The 27,815-nt window shown below is 37.6% G+C and overlaps 1 protein-coding gene across 2 annotated transcripts in view; it reads right to left on the bottom strand.

Annotated features, from left to right (window-relative positions):
- The window catches only part of NTNG1 (netrin G1), a 386,331-nt gene that overhangs the window by 43,893 nt on the left and 314,623 nt on the right, over nt 1–27,815 (bottom strand). The window contains exons 5-7 of one of the 2 annotated variants that reach the window (XM_042953169.1): nt 27,317–27,343; nt 16,721–16,786; nt 1,001–1,135 (exon numbers count right to left, since the gene is read on the bottom strand). In XM_042953169.1, the coding sequence (XP_042809103.1) occupies nt 1,001–1,135; nt 16,721–16,786; nt 27,317–27,343 (228 nt within the window). The remainder of the gene's footprint in view (nt 1–1,000; nt 1,136–16,720; nt 16,787–27,316; nt 27,344–27,815) is intronic. The other variant, XM_042953168.1, reaches the window with a different exon arrangement.

Raw genomic sequence — 27,815 nt, 5'->3', positions numbered from 1 at the left:
AACACACACTTGATTTCAAATACAGTATGGAAAAAACGTATCTTTAATAGTTTTGATGTTGATTTTATGTTGAATGATACTATTTGGGATATTTGGGTTAAATAAAATAAGACGTTAAACTCAGTTTCTTTTTCAATGTGTGTAACAAAACATTTAAAATTCCATATGTGGCTTGCACAATTTTCTATTGGACTGCACTGCTCTAGAGGATTTGCCTGGTGGCTCTTTAATATTAGTAAGCTAAATGTGTATGGATAGACTCACAAGTTAGTGCATAATGAAAAAGCAGAAAAGGTTATGAATGACAGAAGGAAGCTTCTGCTCAGATTTTTAAATTTCTGTTCCCCGAATACACCGACATGCCACCTGCCTGACAAGCTTTTAAGAAGGTCTGATAATCCTCAGAGAAATGAGGCTGAACCAAATGGCATCTGTCTAAGTCTCACTGCATGGTGCCTAACCTCAGAGGCTTAAAATCAATATTGATTTTTTCCATTATTTTACCCTGGCATTTAAATATCCCTTAGATTTATTACCCTTAGGTTTCTGGTTAAGATTCAGTGATGGGTGTGAGAGCAGGGGTGGTAATAAGTTATGTAGATATCATTTAATTTATGAACTCTGGAGCTTTGAGGTAGCTTTCAGTTCAAGAAATATATTAACCACATCCACATCACCCTTCATTTTGCGGTAAGGATTTCCACGCTGGGTCCCTATTGTGCCACTTAATTTATGGTCTGGCCAGGTACATGGATCTGAGTACAATATTTCAATATAAGTTGCTCCTGCATTCAGAGGAGAAGAAGATGGGCTTCAAAGAAGCTGGCTGGACAGCTGATGGATTGCTCTCTCTCCTATACATAGGCTGGGGCTTTAAGTAGCTTTTAAAGCTTGTCAGTGGCTTGGGTCTTTTTCTGCTCTGAGAAGCTGCACACACCGGCCTGGACAAGCAGATCAGCCATGCTGCAGCAGGCAGAGGGCAGCTCCCAGAGTTACTTACGTTGACAGCCGTAGTGCCAGGAATTTCCCGGCAGACACTCATCACACTTAGGCCCTGTCGTTCCCGTCTTACACTCACAAAATCCTGAGCCATTACAACGATCATGGACTGAGCCCAAAGGGTTACAATAACACTCTGTAGAAACAAGACAACACACAGGCTGGAGACAAGTCTGCATGGCTTATAGGTTATCAACACAGGAGCGTCACTTAAATGCATCGCTTACTTAAAGAAAGATGTCCGCTAATGAAATGCTTTGGCAAATACAGCTATCTCAGGTCCCTTTATTTATTTCCTCAGCCTTCTGTGATGCTGTTTTTATGATATGGGAGGAAATTAACTGAAAACTTCCCGGGAAATAAGACATTATGCTCTTCATGGCTAACAGATCATAATAGAGATTCCATTTGTTAGGGCATTTTTAGATGGTTTAATGAACACCATGAGAAGTTTGTATATCAAGGATAAATCAATATGCCATCAGTGTAAAATCTGTTTTAAATTATTCAAATGGCCTTATCTGTTACACTCAATATTTGAGAACTGCTGAACATTTTTAAAGTGCAATATGAATGCACTTTGTTCACTCAAAGGCATTTTTACTTTATGATATGGGAAAGCACTTTAACTTATTTATATATATACTGTTTGGTATGAGCTTTTAGATACTCTATCTGCTAGGCATGTTAGTACGGTTTTTATGCAGCTTAGATTAACAATCATGAAAGAAAAATAAATTTTGTAATCCCAAGTAAATTTCAACACAGGCATAATTTGAGACATATATTTCATCATAATGTCTCCTGGCAGGACAAAACAACTTTGTCCAATGAAGAGTAAATAGAGTGTTTTCTGGATTACTCACATACTCTTATACAGGATACTTTTGCTTCTGAAACTCTGTTTAGCTGAAAGGCTGAACCTGAAGTGGGGATTCCTTAGGTTTCCATTAGTTTGAAAGGTAATAACTGCTAGTTTGCAGCTTTGGGGACTTGGGGGCCAAAGTTTCTTTCCTTGTTACCCCACTGTATAATCTTGGACAAGTCATTATGCCTCTCTGTCTCTCAGTTTCCTTTATACTAAAAGGGTCCTATTAAAAGGTTTTCTGGTTAAAAAGCAAGTAAAATCATACCAGTCAACCAACCAACCAACCAACCAATGGAAGCCCTGAGAGCTTAGCTTAACAGCATCAAGTTTAGTGTTTTAGACTGCAACAGAGATTCAAGGTTTAACGTTATAGAGAGGACTGGACATTTTGTTCTGGTTTTACTACAGGAATTAACTAGAGAATGTCTTCAGAAAATGTGGGAGACCTTACGATTATGATTTATTTCATGTTAGTCAATTTTTGAGTTCTGCATTATGGTGATATAAGCATTGATAAGACTAATAGTGATAGTGACATATGCAGGTAAAAATAAAACTAAATAAACTAAAATGTTCCCTCCTTGCCTGGCTTGGTTTGTATTTAATAACTAGAGTTTTAAGTCATCATTTTCTATTTTAATGTGTGTACATGGGAGTTGTTTAAAAAGGTTTTTTTTAAATAGTAATTTTGTATGGCTTTAAAATGTTTTGTGTACATATTTATACTATCAGTCTGTGCTTATACTTATTCAACATTTAATGTTTCTTACTATTTCAAGTGCATAAGTTGACAGTGAGTCACCAGCATTTTGCAAACCAGGGAGTAGAGTTATATCTAGCCAATAGGAATCCACACACCAGTCTAGTCATTTAGCCCATAGCAATTATATTAATATAAGGATTTAGATGCAAAGAAAGTAATTTTTTTTTAAACATGGGACACCTAAACCAGTGATTGTCACAGGAAGGGTGATAAGTGTTATGTTATACAAACAGTAGGGAAAATAAGTGACAAGGAGAGGTGTGGTCTATTTACCACCTTATGTACAAATAACTTAGTTTTTTAAAGAATACCATGGTCAATGGTAGATATTGGTGATGGCCTTGGAGTATTGTATTTTATTACATTAAACCAGGAAGAATATGCAGGACTGTTAGGCTAAAAAATAACATGAAATATTTTGGAGGTTTGATTAAAAAGTTACAGTACAATTGATTTATAGGTACTAGAAGTATCCTGTCTATAGAAGGTACCTCTGACTACCTGATCTTGGGTTTCAAGGGGAATAAAAAGACAATACTTCATAATTTGAGATACGTTTAGTAGCAAATGCTGAACCCTGTGTTTCATTCTGATGTCAAGCTTGTTACCAGAGATTATTAGCAGTGATTACCCAAGGTCACGAACCACATATCCTCTAACTTCCTGCTTAATGCTTGAGTTTATATGAAACAGAAGCATGCAAGGGTGTCATCTTCATGTAATTGCTGCGTAATACAGGGTAATTACATGCATCTTTGGAGACATGGCTGTGCTTGGAATTTGTATGAAAATGGGGAAATTCACCAGTAACCAATAAGCAGCAACCACTGTGGCAACACGGAATAGCCTGCATTTTATATCTGTCATAATATAAAATGACGCAAATAGTTTACGACATGTACTTCAATGCAGTCTATATTTTGTCAAGATTTGGCCTGTTCCCTCACAGCCAGTGTGGTGGATTTCATTGTCATTTGTTGAAGAGATGGCCAAAATGCCTCTTTTCCCCCTTAAATTTAGAGAAGACTTAGATGAAGTTCAAATTTTCTGAGATTGGTGCTTAATTCTGTGAAAGTGAATTGGGTAAATATCCATTCATTTTCATTAGTGCTTTCTATACAAAAAGGTATTAAACTCAATTATTTGTGATGTATGCTCTTCAATTTAATTCTCAGTCCTGGCTCAAGCCCTTTGGGGAGCTTAACTGTGGAAAAGAGTGAATAAGTTCATGCTTTCCCTTAGGGCAAACCTTGGCAATAGGGAGCCACAGGCTACCAATGGCCCTCAGAGAGCAAACTCCAGCCTTAGCCTGGTGTGTAGGCAGCTCTTCAAGTGGGAAAAGTGGAACCCATAGCTCTTATAGGACATAGTTTTTATTGTTATTGATTCATTGTAGATATATATAGACTAAAGACAAAAGATAGACTATAGCATATATCAGCTAGCTACATTTTCCAATGCATTCTTTACAAACAATTTTACGCCTTAGAAAAAAGGCAGCAATTTAAGGAATTTTGGTATGTGGGGGAATATTATAGCCAATTTTAATGGTACCTAAAAGTTCTCATCTTTGTGTTTACCAATTTACTTGGTTTGGAAAGTATAAAATACTGAATAGAAACATGTTTGCTTCAATAAAATAAAATTCCCCAAAGATTTATAATTTTAACTAACAAACTGTCTAGAAATGGAGATAACAAACGCTCTTGATTTTTTTCGGCAGGAGAAGAAATGTATATTCAGCTTTTTCATATTTCATCACTAGTTGATGTTATTCAAAAGACAAAAGCCAAACAGGCTGCCTTCCTGCCTGTAGATAATCAGAAATAGATTTACAACAGGACTAAACCTCTTAAAATTAAATAGTAAGTGCAGATTTTATACTTCATAAAATTACTTTAGGACTGGAAAAAGGCCAAAGCTTATAAGAAAGAATACTCTGAGTAAAACACTTTGGGATATTGTTAAGTTACCTGCTATTAGAAATTTTATGGAATAAAATCTTTTCTTTTAAGGCCTTTTTCTCTGATTTGTTTAAAATACTATGAAATTAACACTGTAAAACATGTTAATCTTAGGTATTTTAGGAAAATGATTTTTATTCCTGCGTACCTATTTATTTTACCTTTTTTCTTGTTTCTGTATTTACAGTATGACATTTATATATTTTTACAAATGACATTCAGTGAAGTGTAGCTCTGCATTCAAAATTCAGACAGCTACATGTCTTTTGGGTTATTAATAGCCTCAAATCTTTGTAACCCCGATTGTTATAAAGGCCACTGAACTACTGTTCACAAACTCATGGTGGAATTGCTACTGTCATCCAAAAAGCATACCGTTTAAGTAAGAAGTCTGACAAGTTTAGTTTTGCTAATTATGTCAGGGTAGCTGGGAGAAGATGTTCAAGCTCTGAAGTCAGGAAGCTAACTCTTTGCTAAAGCTGTATAATTTGGTTCATTTCACCTTACTTTTCTCAACTAGAAAATAGAGGAAATTATCAGTGGAATACTTACCCCCCCGGTTTTGTTAATGAGGATTAAGTAAAAACAAAACAAAACAAAACAAAAACAAAAACAAACCATATTTGCAAGTCAGTTCACAGTTTACCAAGTGTTTCCTGGGCATTCCATATGATCCCAGTTTGTTTGACTGGGAGTTCTGAAAGGACTTACCTAAGACATACAGCTATTAAATAGCAAAATGGGACTTGAACCCAGCTCTCCGGTCTCTAAGTCCAGTGATCTCTCCACTAATTCACAAATAATAAATAAGGAGGCACTTGGAAAAATAGAACATACTGTAGACATTAACTGTATTGTGTAAACTTGGTCTAACTGAATTCACAACAACTTGTAGGCCTAGTTTATGGGATTCTGGGTAAGTAGCCATATGATCTTGATGACCTAATCAGAAGACAATGATCTCCGAATTGCAGATTAGATTTCTTTTTTGATGAGAAAACCACCTGTCATTTTTCTGCATTTTTAAAAAATTTACATTAGTCTTTATGTGAAAAATTCTATTTTGAAAATTAGTTGCCAATGTATTTACCTACTGGTATGGTAACAGACACACATGTACCTTGACCATTTCAAATATATGCATTTCTTCAAAGTAAATTATGAAGTGAAATTCCATTTATTGTTTCTTATTTTTCCATCAGCTCCCTTTCTTAAAGACTGGTTCCACTGTGCAAAAGGTGGGAGAAATTTTTTGTCTGTGAAAACAGGTTCTCTCTCCAGTTGACCTGAGCAGTAGTCATGGTGGGTAGGGGATAGTGCTCAAGGGAATCCTGTGGACCCAGTTTTTCCTTATTTACCTTGGAAGCTATGAGAATTCATTGCCTATAATAGTTCTGAGAAATTGCTTCTGCTTTGGGGGGCAAGGAAAATTAAATAAATGGAATTTCCTTGCTATGGATGGAAAAGTCAGGCAAACTTCTATATTACCAGTTGCTAATGATTTTCAATTCCAATTGGCAATATTGTTAATCAATGTTTGTTGATTACCAGTTATGTGCAAGAGTTTATCCTAATTTCTCATATCTATAATTAAGTCCCATATAATGAGTTTTCATTTTAAAAGTTGAATGTACAACATAAGCCTTTAAGATCAGTTTGATATTACCAGGTTTTAAGATTTCATGCAAAAAAAAGGAAGAAAGAATAATTGATAGAAAATTCTTCATCTTCTAAACAAGATTTCCAGATCATCATATTTAAAGCAACAAAAACATAAGGATTCAGAATATATTCCCCAATTCAACCGGCACAAGAGAATTTTAAGTCTACCACAAGGATGTTTTCTCCATTGAGAAAGTTCTTTCTGGCTCAGCCGTGGTTCAAGTTAACAGCCTCTTCACCTTGAATAGCTCCCCATAGCTCGAAAGGCACAGAACAATAGCTGAAATTATAATGGAACTGACCTATGCACACATTCTCATCGTCCAGCTGTGCAGAAGCATTTCTGAAGTAGCCCAGCCTGCATAACTCACAGTGCTGCCCTCTAGTGTTGTGTTTACAGCTCACGCAAATGACTGTATTTAGCAGATCGATATAACTGCATCGATTGGAGTGGCCGAAGCATTCACAATCTTGCAAGGAAGAACAGAAATGTATACAGAGTGTATACAGTAGCAGAGTAATAGCACACTACATGCTTGGATAAAATGAGAAGTGGAGAAAAGATGGCAGAATGGCATTACATCTATGTGATGCAACACGACACATGGCGACCACAGGTGGTTGTGACTGGCATGGAAGTAGCATCTGTTTCAAGCAGGATAGAAAGGTTGGACATTCAGAACATGACCGAAGAGTGTTAATTCTTGGCATACAACATGAACAGAAGCATTTGCAGGTGTACACCTTTTAAAATTTGGGAAGGCTCGGTCGCCATTGATGCAAAAGTCTAATTTTTGCACAGTGAGAACTTTGCTGTCTTTACATCACTTCCCCATTTTTTTCTTCATATTTGCACTCTTAGAAAAAGGGAGGGAAGTATGTGAGCATCTAGGGCCTGAGCCTGCCATCACCCATGACTCCTTTGTTTAGTGTCATTATCATTTATGTTAAGACAGTAGCTCGGTCAGTGTTTCACAGAAATTGTGGCAAATTTAATAGGGATCTGGAGGACTAAACAATTCTCTATTTTTATTCCAAATGCTAACAGGAAAGACAGCCTTTGTAAGCCTTTCATCAGGCTAAATATGATGTTTGTTTATGTGTGAGAGAAAATACAAAAAACAGAGAGATGATTTGTATGGGAAAAGTGCTCTGAAGATTTCCTTTTCATTCAAATTTCAAGCTGAGTCCACTACAAAAGAAGGATTAGGCAGCTAGTGATTATGCAGTACTCCCAGATTTCCATTCTTTGTTTTCCCAGAATGTTGGAGATGCCTCTGAGGCTGAGGTCCTAATGGTGAGAAGAACTAGACAAGGAGATGGGGAAAGAGAAGGAGAGCAGGTGGGGAAGGGTGGGGAGTGATTACATTTTCTCTTGGTTGCATCTCAGCTAAAGCAAGAAGTTGTTCATCTAATTCAACATTTTTCAAAAAAGTGGTAAAGACAAAGCCTTTACCGGTAGCAATCACCATCAAATCAGATAGAAAAAGAAAAAAAAAAAAAAGACGGGAGAAGTAAGTAGGTAAGTAAGTAAGTAAGCTAATTTGTCTTCTCAAAATATGGAGGCAGGTGTAGCTGGATATTAATGAGGAAGGTCAACGGTGATACTGCAAAACCTTTATTTAGTTTATCCAAAAATACTCCTCTTTTTAATGTCTGACCTTTATTTTACCTCACTAGGAAGCCAAAGACAGCCACTACTTGAACCCATTCATTCATTCATTCATTCATTCCATATTTTATTGGGTTGATCTACCATGTGCCAGGCATTATGCAAGGGACTGAGTTACTCTTTTGGCTTAGATAAACTTTGGAAGTATCGCATTTGATGAGCAGAGTAACAATGAAAAAACACTGTCAAAATGAATAACGAAGATTAAGGAAGAGAGACTGGATTTTTTTTTAAACATGCTGATACTCATCGGAATGGTGTGGATTTATTTAGTGCAGAGCCGATTGCTATAGCAGAGGGTCAAGGTCCTGACAGAATAAAATAAAATGTGGATCAAAGCAGAGGAGGACACTGGATGTAGTGACTAGTGAAAGATACCAAGATTAGGGTCAGCACCTTGGGGATTCTAGATACTCAAAAGGGAAGCAAGAAGAAGGGGAGGCTCCTGAAGACAAGCTGGTTCCTTTAGGGGAGGACAGCTCTGTCGTGTGTGTGTGTGTGTGTGTGTGTGTGTGTGTGTGTGTGTGCGCGCGCGCGCGCGCGCATGCGCGCGCGCACCGCGCACATGTTAGGGGCTGGGATCAGGAGGAAGCAGAGGGAGAAGAGCAGAGTGGGAAGGAGGCCTATGCAGTAGTTAAGGCATGCCATATTAATAATAATAAAACAATAACAACAAAAATAATAGAATTACAGATCACCAAATTAAATTTTCTTAGAAAACAAACATATCACTCCAATACACTATATCTCCCTGAGTTACACCTTGTTTATGCTGGCAATTCTGACTTGCGAGGAAACCTAAAAGGGCTCTAGAGCCTTTCTTGGTTGAGGATTTGGAACAGGGAAAACCTTTCTGGCCTAGAGCCACCCAAGAGTAGCGGTTTCAGGAAGGAGACCCAAGTTCCAAATCTAATTTCTTCCTAAGGACTTCTTCAGAGCTGCCTGGAACTGCTGAGGAATGGGCATCAACAGCCCTGTCCTCTGGCTCTCCCTCCTGGAAGACGTTCCTTGGTGGTTGTTTCTCATATTCCCCATCCCAGGCTGGCCCTTGGTGCACCTAATATAATTTACCCAGCTTTGAAAAAAGCTGGAGCTACAAAGAAGCCCTTGTTGTCAAAAAACTAGTTTTGTGGGTAAGACAAACATATGGTTAGAATAACTAGAAAACAAAAGAGCATGTGCTAAGAAAGCCAAACAGTGACACAAAGTGATCTAAGGAGAAGGTCATTTAACTTGAGGGGAATTAGCAAAAACTACCTTAACACTGGACTTAACAATGGGTCTTCCATGAGGGCAGGTAGGGTTTGTTAGAAAAAAGAAGTTTGGGGGAGAGAGGATGAGCATTTCAGGTGAAAAGGGAATAGAACCTGCAAAGGTATGAAGTTGGGGGAAGTGTAGAGAATAAGGCTAGAGAAGTTTCATAAATCATTTCCTTTGTGGGTATTTGAAGGGTTCTGTAAGATCTGCGCAATGGCAAGAGTACATGCTGAGCTCTATCTGACAAAGTTTTATCCAAGAAATAAAACATATCTATAGATATCCAAGTTCAACACTTTCAAGACTCAGCCCATGAATCTCCATGGACACATCAAGTGTCACACTGTCATCTACTATTACTCTGAATTCAATGAGTAGTATACATTTCCACAATGACATTATTTGTTTCTGGGTCTTGTTTGAAGACCGATTTATTAATTTTGGTAGGAGAAGATAAATAATGTAAGTTGTATAATTATATATAGAACCATACCAGCTAAATGCCCAATATTAATAAATTTATTTTAGAAGATAAGTGGATATTTAAATATCTTTTAATCTAGGAAACAGGGTAGCAACTTGATTCTTTTAAGACTTCTAAGATTCTTCTGAGACTTCAATAAAGCTGTCTTCTCTGGCCACGATATATTTGAGAATGTAAAATGACAAAAAGATCTTTGAAAATGATTTGAAAAACATGAGAGCAGTGTATAAATGCAAGGCATTTCAAATGTAATTATTAGGCTGCTGTATTATTTTTCAGTATTCTGTTAATCTACCACTCTTTAGGAACTAGTCTTTCCACACAGGCACAGAATCCTTGAATGATTATTAACGATGTAGTCTGAGTTACATTACCATATTAAGACCCTGCAGGGATGATACTAATAGTTCAATAATTCTTTGATCTCTCAACTCATTGACCTGCCATGTCCTCCTTTCCCTTCTTACAAAGTATGGAGTCCATGGTCCATCCTTACAGTGACTTCCTTTCATACACTTTCATCTCCCTTGACCCCGAGTGTCCACCGCAATCAGTCTCCTGGGAAAACCTGATCCTGCTTAAATCCACCTCTCCATCTCTCCATGCCTACACCCCAGCAGCTAAATGTGGCTGGAGTTTTTCTCCAACTATTTTGAAACAAGTCTCATGTTAAGTTTATAACCAATAGTCTCAAAGGGACCTTTAGGGCTGCCAGGAAACCCTTCCTAAAACAGGGGACTTCTGGGTCACCACTTTCTCTTGCTTCTTCTTCTTCTCCACCCATGATTGTTTTTCCCTCTCTTTTCCTCTTGGTCCTTTCTCCTCACAGGTACTCAGGGCTTAGCTCTTGGAACTCTTTGCTCTTTAGGCTCAACCTAGAGCCTAGGGCTCCTTACCCAGTCTGCGGACTTTACACATCATGTAGATGCTGACCTTTCCAAAATAGTTGTTTCAGCCTAGATCAACTCCCCAGTTAGTGAGACTTCCTCCAGACTGACATACTCATCTGCATTCTTAGTCTCCATCTGGACATTTACTAGATATCTCAACTTCAACATGTTCATAACAGAGCTCTTAGGTCAACCTTCCCAAACCTGCTACTCACCCAGGCAGCCCACCCTATCTCAGTAAATGGCAACTCCATTCCTCCAATTGCTTAGCTCAAAATTCCTGATGTTGTTCTTGACATGTCTTTTTTCCTCATCCCTGACAACCAGTCAATCAGCATATATTCTTGGCTATGCTTTTAAAATACACTCTAATCTCACCACCTCTTACTCTGTCACCTTGAGTTAAAGGCACTTGGATTATTGCGATTGTCCCCAAACTGCTCTCTTGGCTTCCATGCTAGTGATACCTCCTCTCCACACAGCAGTCAGAGTGACTCTTTCAAAACTTAAATTCAGTCATGACACCCCTTTGTTTATAATCCTAATGGCTTTCCATGCCATTCAGAATAAAACACAGAACTTATATGCATTCATTCCCAATTGATCTGGCCCCTGGCCTCCCTGGTGGCTCACTGCAATCACTTTCCTCCTTGCTCTTGTACAAAGCCTCCATGTTGCTCTGCAAACATGCCAGGGACTTCCCTGGGGCATTTGCTCTTGCTGTTACCTCTGTGTAGAATCCTCTTCCCCTAGACATCCCTGTGACTTGCTTCCTCACTTTGTGCTTAGGTTTCTGCTCAAAGAAAATTTTGTGACCACTCTATTGGAAATAACAGCAATGCCTAAACATACTAATCCTCAATTTCCTAATCCTACTTAATTTTCTGTAGAATTTATAGTATCTGGAAAGTATATTTAAAATAATTTTTCCCCCATACTCTGAGTATAAATACACGAGTGTGGACTGTGTTATGTTTACAGATGTAACCAGAGAACTCAAAACATCTGTCACATGCTAGGCACTCAACGAACATTGTCAAATGAACGTATCTGTGAATATGTGATGATTCTAAAGGTGCCCTTTTTTGCAAAACACAGGCAGACACAAGAGAAAAGTTATGCTTAAATTCATGCCTCCCCCATTTGAATTCCATCAGAGTCTGGCTACATCCCATATACCCAAGAGTTTAGAAAAACAACAGCCACACCAACAATGTGTAACTGAGTTACTGATTATTTTAGCTGAGGGTTGTCTACCCATCTATGCAGATCATTTTGGGAAGAAAAAGAGGAGACTTGTAAAAACTTCTATGGTTTTATGTAGTTTTTCAATCTCAGATTACACTGTAGATGATTTTTCATTGCTGCTGTGTAGACGAGCTAGTGGGGTCATCTAGAACACATGGCCATGGTGTGCAAGGAACCGCTGGCAGTACATATTTCCTGAGAATCACCTCATACCAGGGAACAACATGAGCCAGTCCTGCAGAGTCTAGGGTGGTTTCTCAGCCTTGGCACTATTTCCACGTTGGGCCAAATAATTCTTTGTTTTCCTATACGTTGTAGGCTATTTAGAAGCATCCCTGGCCTCTACCTACTGGATGCAGTAGCAACCCCCAAGTTGTGACAACCAAAAGTCCCCTGGGGGGTAAAATCCCCCATATGAATAGATGAGCTCATATGAAACAGTTATGATAAGATACTACAATACTTAGCAATTGGCTAGTTAAGACCAATTAAAGCTAGGGATACTTTAGAAGGAGTATTTTAGAAGGAGTGGTTGGTCTAGATCAGGAAGGACCCAACCCTCTTAAGTAAAGGTTCTTTCTGACTGACACTGGCTGGAGAAGGGCTGGGCAAGGAGGAGTTGCCAGAAGCAAGAGGTTGGAGAGAAAGAGAATGGAAGAAAAAGAACGTTAGAATAGGAGGGGTTAAACTTCCCCTGAGTGTCTTCTTTCTTACTGTTCGCCATGTTGCCTTGCATCATATGTTACATGGCCTATGTAAATATAAGATCAAGTCCTCTGAATATGGCACAGGTCATTTTTCTTTTTGGCCAAATTAGGAAAGCTGATGAAAATTCATTAAAAAAGAAACAAAACAGATTTGGGGAAAAGAGTTTAGATAGAAAGTAAAGGAATGAGAACTCTCAAAAAGTATTTTCCTCTCACTACATTAATAGAGTCACCATGCCTCTGAGGGGCCTCCTCCAGGGGTGGCAGTGAAGTGGCTGTAGCATTTTGCTGGTCCTTACCCCATCCCTCCCCTATTTTGCAACCTTATGTAGCTTTTGAAGCTACATACATCATTTGATGACGATATGGATTTTTTTAAATGATAAGTCATCAGGTGGCTTCTTCCTGCCTCTGGAGATGTGTTTGAACCTCATTAGTGCTATGACCCCAGGAAACTGGAGATTCAATGATGCAGGGTGAAATTCCAGATCAAGAGGCCCTTTGTATTTCCAGTGTACTTGACGGGACATAAGAGAAATGAAATCTATGAAAGTCCCTAATGCTTCTCTGTTTCCTCCACTTCCTTGGTTTCTTTGTGTGGATTTGCATTTTGGAGATAAAGAAAGATCTTCCCCCTGTGGCCTTAAGATGGGCACACTTGCCCAGATAGGCTTGATACTCTATGACGCTGTGGCCGGTCTGTTCCAAAGAACTTAGTTTCCCCAAATTCATATACATTTGTATTCCCCTCAAAAGGGCACCATTAATGTTTGATATGTAAAAAGCACATTGTGAGGAAAGTTTAAGACATGGTTTGAATACCATCCATTTCCCTTTTCCCATCTTTGGACCAGTTTCATCTTTTTCTCTATACGTCACAGAAGGACCAACTCAACATTAATTAGAATCTGGAAAATGATCTGACTCTATTCAATAAGGAATAAATAAGCTGTTATGGTAATTTTCATCAAGTGGGTCAAACTGAATTTTGATTTTGTTAATAAATATATTTCTTTATAAGAGGTGTTTCATGAAAAAACAAAGAACAAAAAAAAAACCCCACAAACCAAAAACATGACATAAGCCCAACAGTCAAGGGTGGAAAACAAGACACACCTGTCACAGAAGACATTTAAAGGAAAATGGTAAAATAAAAACAGAAGTCTTTATGTTTCCTGAAAAATCTTCATTCTGTGAATGACAGATGCTAGCTGGAATGGACTATTCATGAGTCACAGATGAGATACTGCTTGCTTGCATTTAAAGTAAGTAATGTAATTATTATTTTCAGGTCATAATCAATGCTAAACCCAGTGTAGATCTTCACTGGTATTCATTCAATTTCATTTCAAACAATGGAAATAGAAAATATAAGCTATTTCGTTTGTCCAAAAGTCAAATGGGCACAAAACATGGAATCTGCCATTCTGTTCTCATGAAAAGCATCCTTGAAACTCACTGTAAGTGGGTTTCCTTATTTTCAATGCCAATGAGCAACAATGTTAATACTCTAACATTCATGTTCTAAACAGGATCCTAAGCTGTTTGAATGTTTATTCACGTGTTAATCTTTCAGAAAACAAATGTTGCAGCAATTTTAATTTGCAGCAGTGAAATTTCTGAGTGAAGTTTTTTGTCTCTTACAGATGACATTCTCAGTACTATTTGATGCATTGATTGGTATCAGTCAACATGCCTCACCGATAAGCTGATGGGTACACTTCACAGATATTCCAGATTCATACAGTGCAATGTTTCACAACACATAACACCATGAAATCACTGTATGAATCCAAGAATTCCTACCTCTCTTGTGGTTTGCAACTTGAACAGAAGAAACTGTTGACAAAGCTAATTTGGGAGCAACTGGATAGGTTTAAAAGAATGAACAGCACATTAGAAACAATAGTGAAACGTTCAAACTGTAATAACTTATCATCAACCCACTTGAAAAGGTAGCCCTAAATGAAGAGACTACTTGTATCTGTTGTTTCTGGGAGATGGTTTCAGTCCCAAAGGAAGTCTTGTATTTGGCTGAAAATGTTTTTACATTGTCAGTAATAAAGTTTAGAAGCTTTATTTTCAGAGGCAAAGAGAATTACCATTTAAGAGTCCAGTTATGCAAGGATTATTCTGGTAACAATATGGATATTAGGATCCCCTATTGACCCTCTCTTAAAATAGTAGTTGTGCTGAGATAATTAGCAATCATTGCCTCAATTCACTGTCATTTTCTCTGTGTAACCAAAAGCTCGTCTGTGCCTCAGCCAGTTAGATTATTTTTGTTGAACTGATTAGACCTCACGGAACATAATCTCAGTGGCCAACCATATGGACCTTAGTCTCAGAGTCACCTTGAATCTGTCTACCTTTGAAAAATGTAGTCTCCTTCTCAATATTTATTACCTTTGTGGTCATATCAGTTTGTTAATGGCAGAGATTGCTCTGTTTCGCTGTCTGCCATTTCTTTTCCAATTATTCATGACGAGTTGCTTGCGAAAACAGCAAAAGCAGGTAGAGCCTGACGTTCTTTGCAGATGTTGACAAGATAAATTATGGCTGCACAGAACTGGCCTCTGTTAGAAAGTGCACCTTGAGCTAAAATTTCAAGTTTAAGCACTTTATCCCGTGCGCTGCTTCTCAAATAAATTCATTTGAACTCATTACCCACATTCTAAAAAAACTGCACCTGGTATTAGCTGAAGGTATTTCTGAAAGTTTGCTGTGCAGTGACACTGAACAGAAAACACAGCAAAATAATTAAGCAGGTGTGTTTCAGGTTTTGAACAATGCATAATCTTGTTCATCTCAAAACTCACTGTGGAGAAGTGTTAAATCTTAGATCCTGTCTTGTATAATTTGTTGAACTCTGAAATTCAATGGGAAATACTGAGTGACATTTCACTGAAGATGCTCTCATTGAACTTGCCAAGGAATAAAGCCACTAAACCTCCCCCAAATCCTCACAGAATTATACTAATAGGGGTGAGCTTGAGCTCTATTTCTTCTTTCACATATGTATGCAGAAAGTTGAAAAAATTCATTTGGAGCAGATGATTAAGATAATTCTATTTGCTACTAATATATGTATCTAGGACAGTCTCGATTTCATCACCCTGATCAAGGACTGAAAATGCAGCCCTTCCAATTTGACTCCCCAACAAATTGCTAATATATTTTGTTTGCTTAGCAGCTATTTCCTGGTTCCTCCTTTCCCTCATTTCCTCCTCCATCTGTATTCATTAGAGTTTAAAAGGAACATCCTGTATGTAATGAAAGAAGGTGGAAGCCAAAAATGTGCCTTTTTTTTTGAGAAGAAAGAAGGCAAAAGAATACAATTTTCTATTAAAATAAACTCCTATTTATACATGTCTATATATATCTATAGGCTGAATGTTAATGTGAATTTAACATTGCACTGCCTCTTATGAATTTCATTGCCCAGTTTTTAAAAGTTCTATTTCTTCCTGTGTAATCACACTGCTGTCAGTCTCTCTCTTTTATTTATTTACTTATTTTTGAGGTTACAAGTCAGAAAATAATTACTGCTCTAAAGACAGACAGCAGGTTGTTCTTAATGCTGCTAGAAATAATTGGTAATTTGTGAAGGATTAAAAGGGGAAGCCCCAACAGAGAAAATATACTGTGATGTGGAAGAGAAAGAGAGAGAGAGAGAGAGAGAGAGAGAGAGAGAGAGAGAGAGATACACACAGAGAGAGAGAGATTCAAATTTCTGCCAGTCAATATGGAGAAACAGTAAAAGAAAACAAGTCTGTTAGGGGTTGCAATACTGCCTTTATGTATTTTTCCCCCGACCTTCAACACAACTGACGTACTAGTCAGTTTCGTTAAGAGGAGCAAAAGGGAGACATTGGAAGGACACCTGCAGCACTCAGAAGTTTTTAAGGCTTATTATTTATATTCTAAACTGTGATGGCAGCAAAACTCTAGGCTTCTCTTGGGAGAGACATTCAACCTAAATTTGATGAAGTGCTTGTAACTTCTATGCCATCTAATTTTCCCCTATATCTTTCACTCTAATATTTCCAGGGCACTCTTCATATTAGAAATAATATTTGAATCAGGATTCTTTCAAAGACATGGCATTCACAATAATGCTGTTATCCAGTGCTGAAAAACAGTATATGGGATTTTCCCCCTAAACATGTGGGGTTTTATATTGCTAGGAATTTTACATGCTCCTACCTTGTTTTGGGTTAGAAACCTCAAGGGAAGAAATATTCGGCCATATCCTATTAAACTTTGGAAGATCTGCATGCATCAGGAAAAATCAGGGTATGTTATTTTCAGCTATAATGTCATTTGGTCTAAACAGAAACTTATATGGACAAAGACACAAACCACACATCTGCTCTTTAACTTGGCTGTGATGCACTTAACAAAACATGACTCCCGCACCAAACAAGAGCAAGCAATTGATGATTCCCAAAACATTGAATGGACATTAAATAGATAGCCCCTTCGCTAACAAAGCTATATACATTTACTTTTGCAATAAACTAGAGTGTTCTTACAAATAACCAAATAGGGACTTCGGCATTTCAAACTGTTATATAAAGCTGGTGCCTGAAACTAGAAGATAACGTGAAAGAAATAATTTCTCACTGGAGGATTCCATTCTCTGCAATTTATATTTACAGATATGAACTGGTTGCATTAGTCTTTCATGAGAGATTCTTTGGGGTATGTTTTAAGTGTGAGCCATTATCTCTGCAAAGAAGTGGATTTATTTCCTATTTTTATTTATGCCATTTCTCAGAGAAAGAAAGGGAATACTGGTGATTTCTGGCTTCTTAGTATAGCTAAGGTTTGTATGTATGGATGTGTATATGTCTTCATGATTTTTTTTTTTTTACTTCAACCTATGTTTCTAGAGTTTTTGGCTCCAATCCAGAGGTAATTATAAGCATTGTTACCTTGAGAACTGATGTTCTTTCTTTCTTAGATTCACCAGTATATACATATTTAAAAAAAAAGACTCTGGAAAAGCAGAACATCTAGGTTTAGGATTGGATGCTTTAAAATTATTTTTGCTAAGGTGCATAACTATTAAAGCAGGCATTTTAGGACTCCAATCTACCACCCATTCAGATCAGCTCAAAACTACACCTTCTGTGTGGTCCTTTGGGACTACCCAAGTCCACAAAAAGTGCTCTCACCTCCAAACTCCTATAGCATGTTACTGTCTGTGCTCCTGATTTCTCATTGATATGGGGATAAGGCATGAGTTTTAATATTGTTAATTTAAATTTCATAGGTCTATTTCTCATCTCTGTAATTAGATTGGATCTCTTTGAGGAAGGGCAAAGCCTTGCAGGAGGCCTCAGTAAATATCTAATAATTGAATAATTGATATCAAGTGGCTAGGCCACTGTAAACAGGTATTATCAGATTGTTTCCTCCATAATTAGATTATAGCAAGTAACATTCTTGTAAGACATGGTACTTTCGTTATAACTTTGGTATTTTAATATTTGTTAGAAAAGCTGATCTACTGTGTGTGTGTGTGTACACAAAGGCAGATGAAATCTTAATATTGATATTACTCTGTCAAAACTGTGGAATGAAAAAAGTGTAGTAATATTTTCCACATTTGTACCCAACTGTTACTAAATATATAGATACTTAGTAACATGTATAGGCAAAGTAGGCAACTAATGTTGCTTTTCACCTGAGCATTTTGGTGCTGGGTAGATGCTGAATTAACAGAACAAGGCTACTTAAACAGTGCTCATTACCTCTGAAAAACTATAAATTTGCATTTTGAGGGAATGAATATGATTTCTAGAAATTACTTGGAAAAAAATTGTGGGTTTATATAGAAAATATATTCCTTCACATTATTAGCTTCAAATTAAGAATATTTTAGTTTGTTGAAATGGTTCTCTCCATATTTTTGTTACAGGAGAGGCAAATACAGGTCATAGTGGGGCTGCTGTTTGTAAATTTGATGTTAGGTATTTAGTGACTTGATGAAATTAAGCAATATGATTGTTTGGTTAATAAGCTCTGCCAAGAAATTTAAGTAAAGACCGGCATTTATACTAAATCAATTTAAAAGTGAGTTTTGAAAATTAGCTTCATAAATTAAACTGTATCCCATATTCTATTAAATATTTGTTTATGCCTATTTTTAGCATACTCTTTTCCTAGTGTTTTATAATTTTTCCCCCTAGGATTCTGAGGTTCCATGTTAAGGAATGTATAAAATATATAAAAAGTTAACATAGGGCATTCTACTTTTGAATCGTTAACTACCTGACTGTATGGAATTATCGAGGTAGACAGCTCAGTCACAATCTGATCCGTACCTGGAGTGTAACTTTCTTCTGTATTGTGTACTTCAGATGGCTTCTTGGGGGGAAGGGGAGAAGGTAGCCCTTGTATTTGCCTGGGAATGTAATTAGACATTCCACCCCCCTGCCGCCCCCAAAAGTTCCATTATGTGGGATGCCTAACTTTCCTGAACACTCAAAACTCAGAACCACCAGCAGTGATCCCATTGGAAATCCCAATCTAATCTACACATATCTCTGATGGGACAAAATTTTATGTGCTGTTTTTCCCTTGGAAGGAAAAATGTCCTGAAAAAAAGGCACTGAAATTTGTGTCCTCCCTCCCCCCAGACTCCTACAGCATGTTACTGTTTGTGCATGCATGTTCCAATATTTGGTCCCCAGGAGTTTTTAATTTAATATCTCATCTTATTTTTTAAAAATTTGATTTTGTCTTATAATTGCAAGGCTAAGTAAGAAAACAATATTAGGCAGTTACTCTCCATTTACTCTTGTTACTCTAAGATCCTGGCTCAAATAAATATTTAATCAATATTACTAACAAATGTTTAATTCCCAGGAGTAAATTAGGCACATTGAAGGTGATTTTAATAGTATAATTGAAACAAATTCTATGTTATCATAGCCAATTCTAATGAAAAATTTTTGCATAACATGTAGCTTCTGATAATTTTTAGCCAGGGGGCCACTTGTTTTGAGTAGGTGGAAATTGAAAATAGAAAAAAAAATATCTATCTATATCTATATCTATATCTATATCTATATCTATATCTATATCTATATCTATATATTGCATTAAAACTATTGTATTGCCTCTTTGGGTGACCTGAGGCAGAATTTATTAATTTCACTTTTTGACATATTAACTAAGGTATATCTTTGGGCCAACATGAAGGTCTTAAAGTGGTGCCTTGTTGCAGGGCAAAGGTCACCGTGAGTCAGAAGAATCAGGTTTGGTCCCAGTACTGCTACCAAGGAATTGCCTGGCTGTTAATTTCTCTGGACTTCCATTTCCTTATAAATAAAGGTGCGGGACTAAAAGATCTCAAAGGTTTCCCTTAGGTGTTAATTTCCATCCTTCTAGGAGTTCTCCAATGGTCTAGCAGGGCCCCCACTCAAGTTCATGGGAGGATGAGGCCTATTGGGATGAGGTACACGTTCTTTGGAGACTCTAGAGGACTAAGAGGGAAGGGAAAATTATTGCTGCATGTTTTGACAGTGGACCTTTCGACTGTCATAGTGAAACCCAAACTGGAGTTGAGAAATTATTATTGGGGTGAGGGGAGGGATCCCTCCATGTGTCCAGTGGGGTTGTAGATGGCTAGTCATTCAAGAATAGCCTTCTGTGGAAATCCCTATTTCTTAAGGATGCTGGCACAATACATCTGGGAAAATGGACTGGACTCATTTTGATAATCTCCTTGACTAGATTCCAAAGACTGGCTCTAGGAGTATAGAGACCATAATCACATACTCCATAGCTGTCCCCTTACAAAAAACAAAAATATCTGGAATGTCCATCAGATCCAATTACTCTCATTGTTGAATTTTCAAAGTGCATCTATGGGAAGCTTAGAAAATAACTATTTGGGGAAAATTTTTTGAGATATGGTGCAGGTAAGTAGAGTTTGGGCTGGATTAAAATCCCAGCTCTACCACTTGGACAAGGAACTTGTCTCTTTCTTGATCAAAAAAAAAAAAATAAAAAAAGGAAACTCTCTTTGTCTTTCTCATCTGTAAGTTGGGGATGATGACACTATCTGCTGGTTGTTTTCAAGACTCAATGAGTTAATACTTGCTCGATATTGTGAGCATTTAAAAAATGTTAGCCCTTATGATACCATTTGTGGTTGCTATTGTAACAAAAATCAGATTACTGTAGTATTAACAGTTCTTGCTGAATTGAATTAGAGAAAATAATGTGCTCCCCCTATTTTTTGCAATCTTAATTATTCCCAAAGTGAGTGGCACTGATAGGTAAAAAAGCTCACTTAAGATGTAGTTTACTTTAGGCCAGTTTTAGGGTCTCTATTGATTAATACTATTGTTCAGAAAGCAATGGAAATAGTTTGGGATACTGTGAAAAAGATTTGATTTTTAATATTAATAGTTAAATATATAATGTTAACTTTCAAATTTCTTTCAGTTTGGGGGCACATCAGTTTAGACTATGAATCAAATATATATGTCATCTGAATTCTGTTTTTCATCAGGGAGAGAATTCAGAAAACACTTTGGTTGTGGCACTTGAAACTCACTTTCATGAATCAGAAAAAATGAGATTCTAGTTACAAGAGTGAAACTTTGGAGGAAAATTTTTCTCCTCTGTGCCCCAAGGAAAACTCTGCACTATACATTGGAGGGGACTTTGTTAGAATGGCTGAAATTGACCATCTATTGCTGATGCCATAATTTGTCAAACTGGAAAGCAAGCTTGAAGCAGAAGGCTGAAAATATGTTATTCACATCAAGAAAGCTTTAGAGGTAGGGTTGTTTTAGAATATTAAGTTGTCCTCTATCATCCATAGCACTCAGTTTGCATGAACTATAGGCAACTTTCAACTCACTTTGTGGGCACCCTTTAAAAACAGAGTAAATTGTGACCATGATTTCCCATCTTTTTCTAGAATGGTGCACCACATAGAATTTCATACTTTAGTAGTTTCATCAAATGAGAAGGTGAGTTCTAATATCAGGGTAGAATGTGAAGAGTCCTAATCTGGAAATTGGATATTGAGCTGGAATCCTACCTTGGCCACTGCCCCGATGACTTAGACATTTCATTTAAGCCTTTGTTGCCTTATATACTGTAAAATGATGATGTTGAATGAATTCTCTTTAAGTTTCCTAAAAATACTAATTTTTAAATAATTTTTTGGTTCTAAAATATGGTGGGAAGCCACCATGGGTGCCACCATGGATATGAAAATCCACTCCTGGGGGATGTTAGTGAGCCTTCATTAAACATCCTTCTTCAAGGAGTGTGAGAGGGAAATATCAGGTAGAGGCAAAGTCACAAGGTCCTTTGGGCCTTATATAGTTAATGCTTCTGTTACTCAGGGAATCTGGAAGCATTATTGATGCCTAGAAAGGAATCTACAGAAAACCCTAAAGCTTTCCAGAAGAAATCTCTAGGGCCTTGGAGGTAATCTTACCATCTTTATAGCAAGCTGCCTACCCTCAGAACTACCATGTCATTAAACTGATGGGGAAAGATATAGTTTAATGTGATAGTGGTAGGTCTGTCCTAGAGATGACGTATAGAATTTTATTTTTGCTATAAGTGACTATTTCAATAAAGAAAAAAATTTGGATTTTTACTGTCATACAATATGAACAAACATGTTTCATAATTTGCATAGAAAATTTCATGAGCTGTCTTGCGATCTATAATATACCTGACATCTATACATCTCCCCTCTTGCTCAGCATACTGAGGATGTTTAGCGGTAGAGGAAGGGCATATATTAACGTGGAGGTCACAGTTCTCTACCCCTTCTACTCAGACATGATGCTGGTAACTTCTGTTGACAACACAGTGAAGTACCAGAAAATGAACTTCTGTTTTTCTCCGGAACACTAAATTTCTCTGTGCAAAAATGGGTCAATTCAGAGATCAACAGGTCTAAAGTGCAGTGTGGTAGACTAGAAAAAGTCTGAGTTAAGAGTCAATAAATCTAGAATTTTTCCTTCTGAGCTCTTCCATTTGGTGTAATGTTATGAGCATAACTTCTGGAGTCAGATGGGCCTTCCTGCTTGTATTACACTGGTCAAATGACTCGGCCCCTCTGAGCCTCAGATTCACCATTTGTAAAATGGAATTCTGTAGATATGTGGGAACATCTCCCTCCGGTTGTGAGCAAAAGCACTGCCTAACTCTTCCTGGGAAGTGAAACACTTAGTTGACCAGCTCCATATCTATACTCTAAGAAGATGTCAATGATACCCACACTCTTAGCACAGGAATTCACAGTTACATGTTTGAGGCTCATCATGGGGCCTTTCAGAGATCTTGCTAAATCTTTGTTTATGCTAGGAATTTCCAGATGCCCCTACACAGAGATAATAGCAAAGGTGCAGATAGCAGCTCACACTTAAAAACTGGTCTGGCACTCTAAATTCACCTGGGAAAAGGTTAACACATGAAAAAAGTCAGTTTGCTCAAGGTGGGTGATTTTTGATAACATTACTAAACTTCCCAATTCTTTTTTCTTTAGGTAGGGGGTACTTTGCCTCCTTCACTGTAATACTTGATTTATTCTTCAGGATTAAAGCAGCAGCTATATCCTAATGTTCATTCAATTTTAGGATAACCACAAAGGTTTCATGAATGTGAAATGCTAGTTACACAAATATGAAATGGATCTGTGATGAGGATACTGGGTACATGATATAACAAAGTCCCAAAGGCATTTCACCTGGGACCTGAGCTTTCCTTCTAGAACATCAGCAAACAGTTCAAAATTAATGTAGCACACCATGCAATTTGCCATATAGCTACACTAGCCTGATAATTTTTTTCCTCATTATATAAAACCTAATTAGTTAAAGGGCAATTCAAATGAAACTTTTATTTGGGAGATTTAGAAGTATTAAAGCAAAGGGGAAAAAAAACAAACACTGCAGATGTCTAGATAGATGAACATGATTACTAATAACCCTTGGGTGGGGAAATGATTAACCTCATTATTTTCCTCATGATCCAGGTTTCTACAGCAAATCGGTACCAAACAGAAATATCTGGATGCTGTATGGAACAAACTTTTACAAGGTCTCCAACTGGCATCAAATATTTTCAAGTATGAAAACATCTCTGGGCTTTCTCAACAGGCTATTGGATCCCTGCAGCTAGCATCTCCCTTGTTCCACAGTCCCGTCAGTTAAATCAAATTAGAGATGAAGTTTAACTCCATGATGAAGGGAATGCTCATTATAAGAGAAAACAGGAAAATGGAATATTTCCTGCAAGTGAACCATGATTTCTAATTGAATGAGGTAGAGAGGAGAGGATATCCAAACACTTCCACCAGTATTCTATGCTTTATATATCATGGTCTCAGCCACTTAAAAGTAATTTAAAGAAATAATGTATATTTGGGTTCACAGAATGTTTACATCTCTCTTTTCTTTTGTTGCTTTTCTAAAAATATCTTTACTTATTAAAAATTTTCAAGTTGTCTGAAATGGTGTTTCCTGATGTGATCTTCCATTTCAGTGGCTGGCCTACCTTTAACCTCGGACTCATCTGTCATCTGCTTTCTTAAGTGATAATAACCCACACAAAGCTATGTGCACATTAGGCCAGTTCTTATTCTAATTATGGTCTGTATAATGTTTAACATATTAGGGAAATCACTTGCTTTTCAGGACTAAGGATCAGATAATATATGCTAGAAGGTAATCATTAGTTTATCACTCTAGCAAAAACATCCACACCAAACCAACTCTTAATTTGCATCATCAGCATCAACAAATGTTCACTTGGGTAAAATTGTGAATGTTTACTTATCAGTGTGTGATACATTTTATTAAAAAAGAATGAAACTTGAATGAATTACTGCCCCATTAGGTAAAGTAGTAACAGAGATCACAAGGCTCAAATGAATATAGATATATTTTTGGGATTCATTAATTGCTGACAATATCACCAGTATTTTTTTCAGCCATGGTCAAAAGCACATCAAAATGACCAAGTTTTAAATCAAGTACCTTTGAAATGATTGGGAAGCCTATTTCCTAATAAATAGACAATGGCAGGTACAACAAATGATCTTAATGAGAAATTTGTTTCAAAAACATTTTTAGCAGATGATCGGAAAGGATGACCACTCTGTCGATGCATTTGAACCGTAATACTGGTATTGACAGTTTGAGATCTATACTGAAATCTATCAGGGCTTGAAAATCTTTAGCCATTGTGTATATAGCATACGTATGTGAATTTATGGTTACATAAATCAATAATTTACATCAGTAGTATATATCATTCCCTTTCCTTGAAATATGCTTTGGTGATGGGAGTCTCATGGGTATTACATCTGTTATAATGGCATTGTCTATGTACTTGGTGGAATTATGCTCATTGCTTCTTTCTTTGGGATAAAGGCGAAAGAAAGCCCTGGGAAACACCCAAACTTAGTTAAAAACCCAAGCAACTCCCTCTTCTCTAGCTTATACCTTGGAAACCTCCTTCCTGAACCCTGTGGAATAGGCCGTGAGTCCTCTATGCAGGAATTCTTGCCCTTTGGAGAGGAAAGGAATACACTAGTGCACACAAGGAACACCTTATGAGGAGCACCACAAAGAAGGAATGTGCAAATGCCATTTAAGCAGCCTAGAAGATACAATCATGTTTGATGGTTTTATCGTAAATCTCTTGACTTTAAAGCCAGCAATAGGCAAGCTAGTTGTGTGTGATGTTGGGTGACTCCTGGAAGCTTTTACATCCTGTTTGCTGGAGAAATCTGAGGAAACACCCACTGGGCTCCAAACGGAGCTGCCAAAGGCACAATGAGGTCAGGTTACAAACTATCACTTTGTTAGAGGGTTTTCACTAGGCATTAAGGAGTTAAATTTTCCTAGGCTCCTGATTAAAAAAAGGTTGATACATTTGCCAAAGGCACAACAAAGCATCCTTTCAGGTCACCACCCATTTCAAAATAAAACAAAGCCAAACAAAAGTGGGATTTCCTGAATCAGGGTGTAAAAGGTCAACATCTGCTGATGCTCAGAGATGGGGCATGTGGCGGAGGCGGCCGAATGAAATGTCCAGTGAGCTGTACAGTCAGAGATTCCATGCAACACATGACTGACACCGTGAACAGAAACACACCCCAGCGCCAAAGAACTACTTTCCATCCATCCATTTCTGAAGATTGGATAGGCCAGACTGCCACAGCAGCCTCAATAGTCTGTGCCAGCTTGCTTCCATTTGGTTCCCTTTTGCTCACAAATGCATATGCAAATGAAATTGTCAAGGCCTGAAAGGAGCCTACTGTGGGGTATATGTATGTGTATACATACACACACACACACACACACACACACACACACACACACACACACACAATTAGGCAAATGCCAGAGGAGATTCTAAAGCAGAACCCGGAGACTACTAGAGCTGAACTTTCTCCATCTGCAAGTCTGTAGCACTGATGCCGTTTCAATAAGATCATAAAGGCCATGCTGTAGCATTAGGCCGGTATCTAAAAGGATGTGGACACTACTTCTATTTACAGAGCTGCTGATTTTCATGGCATTTAACATGCCCCGTGCTTAACAAAGCTGTGTCTGGGCCTATTCACAAGCTTAAGTACACCGGGTTGCTTTACAAATTGGAAGACCTGCCTGTGCATTTGTAAGAAGGAGGAAGTTGTTTTTATCCAAATGATCAGAGTATTGCTTTCACGATGGATGTTGGGTTTTGCAACACCTCAGTGGCTGTTGTTTACAATGCAATCACCCTGGGTGGCACAGCACCCATGAGGAAGTCTGGGAGGGGTGAGACCACAGTGAAAATTCTTCCCTTCACTTACAGCACATAATCTTGGCTTTCTCAGTATTCTATTTTGAATCAGTTAATCTAACAATTGTTCAAAGGTTTTAGCCATCAGAGCGAAAGGCTGAGATATATAAAAACCCTGCTCCACAAAGCTGTGGGGCATTTCCTTAATGAGCATTTCAGGCTTGGTGTTGGGGTGTCATTGTTTTCTATGTGAAGAAGGAGCTATAGTCTGTTTCTCCTATGACAGCTGGGAGGATGCTGTCTGCCATGGTAGTGGGAGTTTCAGTTGCTTCTATTTCTACTAAAAGATTTCTTGCAGGAATTCTAGTAGCCGGATTCCTAAATTCTGCATATATTTTTTAATACCACATTCTCTATCAAACTTAAGCCTAAGTAGTCAGGAAAAGATGGATTGCTGTATTTTAGGAGGGAGAAATGGACATACATTCTTTCATTCCTCCAGAAAACTAATGGTCGCCAACCTGCCTCTTTCAGGCCTTCACAAAGACTGGAGTGCAATACATTACTAAAATTCCCTCCCCCTGGTTTTCTTGGGTTCTAATAAATATGCCTAAAGCATTTGTTGGTATTCACTCTCTGCTTTTAAAAATTACAGTAGAAATCCATACCCAGTCCTAAAGAGAAAGTTGAGTTTGTTGTTGGTTACTGAGTATGAGTACACAGGACTATTTATACTTTTGCTCATGAGCTATGGTTACCTCAGTAACTGCACCTCTGTAAAGGTAGCCTTCATTGATTAAAAGTAGTCAGGAAAACTGTGGTATTAGAGGAGTTATACATGGATAACTGTTTTATCTGTGCTCTCACCATATCTGTGCACAGAACAAACACAACAGTTCAATTCACAAAGAAAATACCCTTTCCATCAGAAATGGACACTGGGAAAATAGGTCTTAGGAGCCCAACAAGAAAACAGAACTAGCCTAGACTTGGTTTGGTGATTTTCTTTTTTTTACTTACTACCAATACTGGAAATACTGGGGATACCTGGAAAGAAAGAAAACAATAAAGAAAAATTGTTAGACAGTTATTAATACATGATATCTTTAACTTAATATAAAAATCTCAGAAACTTAACACTAAATAACATTCAGATCATTAGGAAATATGCACAGAAACAGAAAGACATATATTCATCCATCAAAACCATTTTTGCTTTCATTCTAGAACTCCTGAACTTATCAGGGTTGGGAAATTAATGCTCAACTTCAACAGCTGGTTCAAGACTGCTTCATGACATCAAACATTTTGTGCCTGCCTCTAAGGTCAATAAACATTTTGTGGCACTGTATGTGGTTCAAAACAGATTTTAAGCTAGGCTTATGTTCCGGGCATAGAGTGCCAAATATACACTGTGTGGACCTGTGTAAATATCTCCACACGTGCAACAGATCTCTTTAAATGTGTTATGAGACGCATATGTTAGCTGTTGAAAGTCATTTGGCCCTTTATTTGATTA

Source organism: Panthera leo, chromosome C1 (genome assembly GCF_018350215.1).
Source record: "Panthera leo isolate Ple1 chromosome C1, P.leo_Ple1_pat1.1, whole genome shotgun sequence".
NCBI classification, from domain to species: Eukaryota; Metazoa; Chordata; class Mammalia; order Carnivora; family Felidae; genus Panthera; species Panthera leo.
The sequence above is the reverse complement of the archived record's forward strand: the minus strand, read 5'-3'. Positions and strand labels throughout refer to the sequence as shown.